The following is a 7,676-nucleotide window of genomic DNA, read 5'->3' as shown; positions in this document are numbered from 1 at the left end:
ATTGCCCTCCCAGCAGGAGATTTTAACTCGTCCATATGCATTCTAAGACAAAATTAAAATTAGAAAATGAAGTATTAATTGACAGACCATTTTTAATAAACGTGAACATCATACTTACATCATATATGGGTCAATTTCGGGTGTGTTAAAAAGCACATATCTGTGAGCTATCTTTAACTTCTCACTATCCATACGCACTTGGACACCTTTAGAAAGAGGACGTGCTGCCGGTGTGGAACCATTTTGAGTGTTTCGTTACGCCTTTACTCTACTCCTGTTTCAGCTGCTTGGGCCTTACGAATATCAAAATACCTAACACACTTCATTCCAAGATAACACTCGGCTATACAAGCTTCAGGTTGTGCATAATTTTTTACATATTCTTTGAATGTCTTCATATACCTAGGAAAGTCGAGTATGCAACAGTTACTAGTTAATTAAATATTAGTATCTCTAAGATACAAAGGGCATAACTTTCTACACGAAACCAAAAAACAGAAGTAATATAAATTAAATTGGCATACCTTTCAAATGGATACATCCAACGATATTGTACAGGTCCACATAATCGCACTTCTCGAGCTAGGTTAATTGTCAAGTGCATCATGACATCAAAAAGTGACGGAGGGAAGTACCTCTCCAACATACACAAAGTCTCAGCAACTTCTACTTCAAGTTCTATTAATCTATGGAGATCAACTGCCCTTTGGCATATTTCGTGAAAATAAGAACATAACCTGAAAATTGCCTCCCTTGGCCCTACAGGTAAAAGTCCTTGCAAAGCAACGTGTAATATTTGTTGCATAAGAACATGGTAATCATGAGCCTTAAGAACACCTAAGCAACCATCTTTTGAGAAATGCTTTCTAAGATCAGAACTACAACCATATGGAACCTTTAAATTTCTCATCCTATTATACAATATAGCCTTTTCCTTGTCATTTAAACAGTATGGTGCTGGTGGAAGGATCGTTTTTCCATTTATCTCTACTGGATGTAATTCTGGTCTTATTCCCATACTCTTCAGATCATTGCGGGACTTTAGACCGTCTTTTGTTTTGGACTTTATATTCAATATAGTACCAATAATACTCTCGCAAACATTTTTTTCTGTATGCATAACATCAATATTGTGCCGTAGTAATAAATCCTAGGAAGATGGAAAAACCCAACATTAGTAATTAATTCTATAAAGAAATAAAAGATCAGACATTTAATCTATGTGAAAGTTATAATGTCATGCTGTCGAATCTTAGGTAAGTAATTAAATCTATTATAATGTCATGCTGAAAAAACAGAAACAAAATGCTCATTATACTGAAAATATACTATTATGTGTCAATTATGGTGCAATCAAACTGATGCTGCCGATGCTTTATCACATTGGGAAAAGTACTCAGATGCATTATACTTCCCAAACACTATATCAAAAGAATGAGTGTGCCATTTAGATTGCATTTGTTGATAATGTGAAGTTTAGAGGCTAACATGGTGCAAAGTAGAAGAACCCATAGCCAAATATTAACAAGTAAGTTTGAAGTTATGGAACTAACCTTCCAGTAAGGCAAGTCGAAGAATATTGATCGTTTGTTAAACACCCGAAGTTCAGTTTCATCATCATTTGCACCAGAAATAGCCGCATCAGCAACAACATCCCTTTTCCGCTTCCCACATTTAGAATTACCCACATTTGCACTTGCTGCCGCACTACTCTTGCCCTTATTCTTCTTCTTTTGATCTTTCTTTTTCCTTATCTCCTCCTCGTTCTTCTCTGATTTCCCAAAATCATTTGTAATACTATTCTGACATTCAAGTGCCGCAGCACCAGACATAACAGGTGGCTTTTCCTTCCTCTCAATCTCTCCATTAAACCAGTCTTTTTTCTGCCGAAGAGGATGATTATGACGAAGAAATATCCTATGATTCAAGTAGACAATTTTACGACTAAATGCCAACCAGTTTGAAAGTGTATTTTCACCGCAAAGAGGACAGGCTTCCTTCCCTTTATACGTACATCCAGATAAATTACCATATGCAGGGAAATCATTTATTGTCCACATTAATAACGCCTTCAAGTTAAAATCTGTTTTAGTAAACGAATCATATACCTGTACCCCTTTCTCCCACAACTCAAAAAGATCATCAATCAAGGGCTGCAAGTATACATCAATGTCATTACCCGGTTGTTTTTTTCCTGGAATCATCATGCTCAGAATTATGTTGTCACCTTGCATACACAACTGAGGAGGCAAATTATAAACCACGAGCGTCACTGGCCAACAACTGTGGGCTGCGGAAAGATCACCAAATGGATTAAATCCATCAGCAGCAAGCCCAAGACGCAAATTACGGGGATCTGAAGCAAACTCGGGATACTTTGTGTCTATGTGCTTCCAAGCCAAAGAATCTGTTGGATGACGCATCTTCCCATCCTTACTCTTGTTCGTCGCGTGCCATATCAACTGCTCAGCCAGTGCTGCTGATTGATACAATCTTCTCAATATCGGCACAATGGAGAAGTACCTAAGCACCTTCACCGGTATCTTCTTTTGCGGCTTGTCTATCATTTCAGCATCGTCCATGTTAGATGTGTCTTCCTTCCACCTAGAATAATGACATTTAGGACACTCGTCTGCATCTTTCAAATCTTTTCTAAACAAACAACAATCATTAATACAAGCATGTATTTTCTGGTAAGTCAATTGATAAGATTTCAGCAGCTTTTTCACTTCATATGTTGATCAAGGAAGACAACGATCTAACGGCAACAAGGAACCGATTGTCTTGAGAAGTTCGTCAAAAGATTTCCTAGATAAACCATTTATTGTCTTGTGCCTATACAATTCAACAGTGATGGATAACTTTGTGTGTGTTTTACAATTAGGATATAACGGTGGGTCCGCCTCTTCCACATGGTTTTCCAAACCCTCATCTTGCACAGGTTCATGTCCCTGATCGATATGTGCATCAGCTTCAACAGCAGCATCTATATGATATGATCCCCTTGTTGCTCCCTCTTGGTGTACATCAGTAGAAGTGTGTATAGTCTCCCCGTGAAAACCCACTCAGTGTATGTAGGATCCCAACCTCGTTTCAGCAAGTGAAGATGCACTTCTTTCGGAGGAAGTGGGAAAGTGAGATTCTTACAATCAACACAAGGACAACTGAATTCAGAAGGATTTCCAAGTCTTTGACAAACGGTATCTATGAAATTCTTCAAGGCCTCCTGATATGGAAAATGACCCTACATGAAAGAACGACAAAATAATTAATCACGGAATAACACAATAAAAGAGGGAAAACCAATGTAAAGAATGTAATATTCTACAGTGAACAACATATTAACCTTGGCCAATGAACCCAATGTTTATTCATAATTTTGAATGACTTGAATCTGCAAATCTGTTCAGTTCTTCAATCCAGTTAAAAAAAACCTTTCAATTTCCCTTCTCAACCAACACTGGAGCCACTTCTTTGGTTGGAATGTTGAATTTATTAAAGATTAATGGCACCTGGCGCAATCAAAATATGATAACCAGCATAAGTAACCACAATGGATTAACAAATCATAAGATATTTACATATACAAAAAGGGGATTGAGAATACATATTCCAGAGTGAGGTACTGATATGAATATTTAGCTAGCATATAACAGCCACCTTGTTTAGTTTTTTATGTATATAGATACATTTCGAACTAGTATAACCAGCCTCGTCTAAATTGAGTACATCAGGCCACATGTATAACCATTTGCTACTAAGAGTGCCTCTACAGCCTACACAGGAAAATCTTTAGACAAACTGGCCAATCAAATTGAAATCAAGTCCTTCAAACAAACTATTCGCACTGTGTTGATTATCAAAAAACCTAATTCAAATTTTAATGCAAAAAAGTCACTGAAAAAAACCTAATTCAAAAATCAATAAAACAATATACCCTAAATTGAGCTTTGGTTACAAATCGATCTTCAACTTCGGGAAATTGGTGGAGGTGGTTAGTCGAGATATGGGTTACAGATCGATCTTCAACATTGTGTGGTGATGATGAAGTTGGTGAAGTAATCTCCTGAGATCGATGAAGTTAAAAACGATGGTAATGAACGGAGCTGTTGGAGTCGTAGACGATGAAGTTGCCAGTGGTTTGAGTTATGGAGGTGCTGCTGTACCGAAGTAGTTTGAGTGATGGTGGTTTGAGGTGAAGTTTCTCCGTCGAACACACTGGGGAGATGCAATTGAGGGAAAAAAAGAAAAGGATAAGGAAGGAATAGATATGAGTGATGGTGGTTTTAGATGCATAAGACATTATGCATTATTTTGTTTTAGCTGCATAATTTCTTATGCATTACTTTTCTCACTTTTTCTGGTTATGCATCAGTTTTTTTAGATGCATAAGACATTATACATTATTTTTTTTTAGCTTCATATTGTCTTATGCATTACTTTTTTCACTTTTCTGATTTATGAATTTTTATGCACGTGCATAATGTCTTCTGCATCATTTTGTTTAGTGCATAAGACATTATGCCATTATTTTGTTTTAGCTGCATAACGTCTTATGCATTATTGTTTTCGCTTTTATGATTTATGGATTATTTTTTTATGCACGTGCATAGTATCTTAATTTTTCTACTTGTACCCATTTCTTCTTCAATTGAATTTAATGAAAATTAGGTCAGATACTGAAAGAAGAAGCAGTTTCTGTTTCTGATAATGGTGATTTTTCGATCTTTTTCTGATAATGGTGATTAATTGAGTTAGGTTGCAGAAGAGAGACGCGAAGAGTTTTCTGAATGTGAAGAAAGACGAAGCAGTTTGCGTTTTTCAATTGAGAGTTAGGTTGCAGAAGAGATAGAGAATGCAACTGGAAAAAAAATGAAAAGAAAACGGACGGAAACTGTACACATCACGTGGTCCAGGGCATATAGGTAAAATAACATGTTTTTAAACTTTATTGGACTAGCCATTAATTGTTATATCCCGCTGGACCATCCAGTAATCCGGCCCGGGTTTTCTGGACTAAATAGTAAAGATCTCATATGAGAATGATGTTAAACAAAAAAAAAAAAACTTAACGGCTGTAGATGAAATAGAATTAAAAATTAAATGAATGGGTGGTTATGATGTGATGATATACATAGAATACTCCAAAGGAATATTCCCAGTATATGGTTGGATTCATCGTTCTTACGAAGTCCCCGACTTAGAGTAGTCCACTCATCGCCAGGTTTCGATCTCGGAGCCATGTTATGTCTCGAAGTTGCCAAAACCGGTCAGGTTTAAGGGTTGGAGGAATATTATGAAAGCATCTTACCTATGAATCGACAGATTCATCGTTCTTATGAAGTCTCTGACTTAGAGTAGTCCACTCACCGCCAGGATTCGATCTCGGAGCCATGTTATGTCTCGAAGTTGCCAAAACCGGTCAGGTTTAAGGGTTGGAGGAATATTATGAAAGCATCTTACCTATGAATCGACAGATTCATCGTTCTTATGAAGTCTCTGACTTAGAGTAGTCCACTCACCGCCAGGTTTCGATCTCGGAGCCATGTTATGTCTCGAAGTTGCCAAAACCGGGTTGGAGGAATATAATGAAAGCATCTTACCTATGAATCGACAGGTTCATCGTTCTTATGAAGTCTCTGACTTAGAGTATTCCACTCACCGCCAGGTTTCGATCTCGGATCCATGTTATGTCTTGAAGTTTCCAAAACCGGGTTGGAGGAATATTATGAAAGCATCTTACCTATGATTCGACAGATTCATCATTCTTATGAAGTCTCTGACTTAGAGTAGTCCACTCACCGCCAAGTTTCGATCTCGGAGCCATGTTATGTCTCGAAGTTGCCAAAACCGGGTTGGAGGAATATTATGAAAGCATCTTACCTATGAATCGACAGATTCATCGTTCTTACGAAGTCCCCGACTTAGAGTAGTCCACTCACCGCCATGTTTCGATCTCGGAGCCATGTTATATCTCGAAGTTTCCAAAACCTGACAGGTTTAAGGGTTGGAGGAATATTCTAATGGCACCGATATTATTTATATATAGACGGATTCATCGTTTTTACGAAGTCTCTGACTTAGAATAGTCCACTTACCAGTTACCGCCAGGTTTCGAGCTCGGAGCCAGGTTATATCTATGTTACTTAGAGTGTTATCACCAATTTTTTTTTTTTTTTTGTAATTTTGTCTAATCCAGCGTACCAAAGTTAGGGGAAGCAACTGCTACTAAATCTAACGGTTAGAATCTTGTGTTTGTTTGTCAAAAATTGTGTTTCTTTGCCAATCCGTATGCTTTTGCTTAGACCAATCTTGTGGTTAATTTATTTGAGTATTTTGGATTCAAATTCATACTCGCATGTGATTTTTTATGTCCAAAGAAATCCTTCATTTCTTTTGAAATTAAGGTCGCTCTTGTTGTTCTTTCGGGAATGACATTTTATGGGGGAGAGTTCTTTTGAACTTGCGCTTAATTTCCAAATCTTTGTGGGGAGTGCGGTTGTGGAATATTATAGGATTTATCTTGTATCTTTACAAACTCCTTGATGAATGCATTTAGCTTCTGCTTTATGATTGCATCTAAATAAGATGATATACTTTTGCTTTCTTTTGGTCAAGAAATGTCTCTTTCGGAAATTTCATTAGGATCCCGTTCTTATACCTTTGCCAATTTTATTGACAAAAAGGGGGAGAATTAATATGTAATTCACACTACAAATACATATGGTTTTCGGATCATTATGTAAGGGGGAGTGGTTTCCATGTGAGATGGAGTATTGACTAAGGGGGAGTGATACATATCACCATAGTATTGTTGTTGAAGTTGTGATACAATTGGACTTTGACGTTGTGTAATGATACTATGACACTGTATAACAATGATTGAGGACTATTGTTTTCTTGTTGTTATAGCTACGGATTTTCAACAACGGTGATACTAAACTTACAACCTTTGGGATCATTGGAGTACTTGGACGTGAAGAAGATTTCGAGTAATGTTGAAGATTAGACATGTGGAATAGGAGCTACCAAAGTTATTTTTTTTTTATTCCATATGTATTAATATTTTTGTCACTAAAATTGACAAAGGGGGATATTGTTAGAGCATTTCTCAGTCGAACTCGCATGCGTTGATATCTCAAGCATGTTTGTCAATGTTAGTGATTAAAACTATAAGTCTTTATTTCTAGCCTATATAGCTAAAGGTCTCGGGTTAGGATAGAAAGTGTAGTTGAGCTCAAGACTCCATGTCAATCATCATACAAGACGAAGGACTACTCAAGGAACTGGTGGATCTTCATCGACTAAAAGGTATGTGGAGACTTGAACTTATCTGTCACTCAAAAGTCTATCTACTCTTTCTCCTATTCCTGAGATAAAAGTCGTTTTGATATATAGACTTTCATTATACACATTTGCTATTTCGAGCCGAGTGTAACTCGCCTATCTATTTCTCGAAATATGTGTTGGTAAGCTTTCGCTTTAGCCAAATTCATCTTTACCTAGTGACGAATGTCATGTTATGTTTCAATCACTTTGGAAATTGCTCTGACGAAAAATGGTCTGTGAATAACGGCTGTATAACGCCCTATGAGAATGTTTCAATGATTGAAATGAGAGTTTAGATTACATTACCATTGGTAGGATATAAGCATTTTTGTGGAAACACATATATG

At 37.0% G+C, this 7,676-nt stretch overlaps 1 protein-coding gene across 1 annotated transcript; it reads right to left on the bottom strand.

Moving 5' to 3' along the window:
* Positions 1 to 263: 263 nt before the first annotated feature.
* LOC113271538 lies at positions 264 to 2,582 on the bottom strand. Its single transcript, XM_026521436.1, has 3 exons — positions 1,554 to 2,582; positions 525 to 1,150; positions 264 to 402 (listed from the first exon to the last, which is right to left on the bottom strand). Exons 1-3 carry the CDS (start codon positions 2,580 to 2,582, stop codon positions 264 to 266), a joined length of 1,794 nt encoding a protein of 597 aa, XP_026377221.1.
* Between the last annotated feature and the right edge of the window lie 5,094 nt (positions 2,583 to 7,676).

This window comes from Papaver somniferum, chromosome 1 (assembly GCF_003573695.1).
Source record: "Papaver somniferum cultivar HN1 chromosome 1, ASM357369v1, whole genome shotgun sequence".
NCBI classification, from domain to species: domain Eukaryota; kingdom Viridiplantae; phylum Streptophyta; class Magnoliopsida; order Ranunculales; family Papaveraceae; genus Papaver; species Papaver somniferum.
The sequence above is the reverse complement of the archived record's forward strand: the minus strand, read 5'-3'. Positions and strand labels throughout refer to the sequence as shown.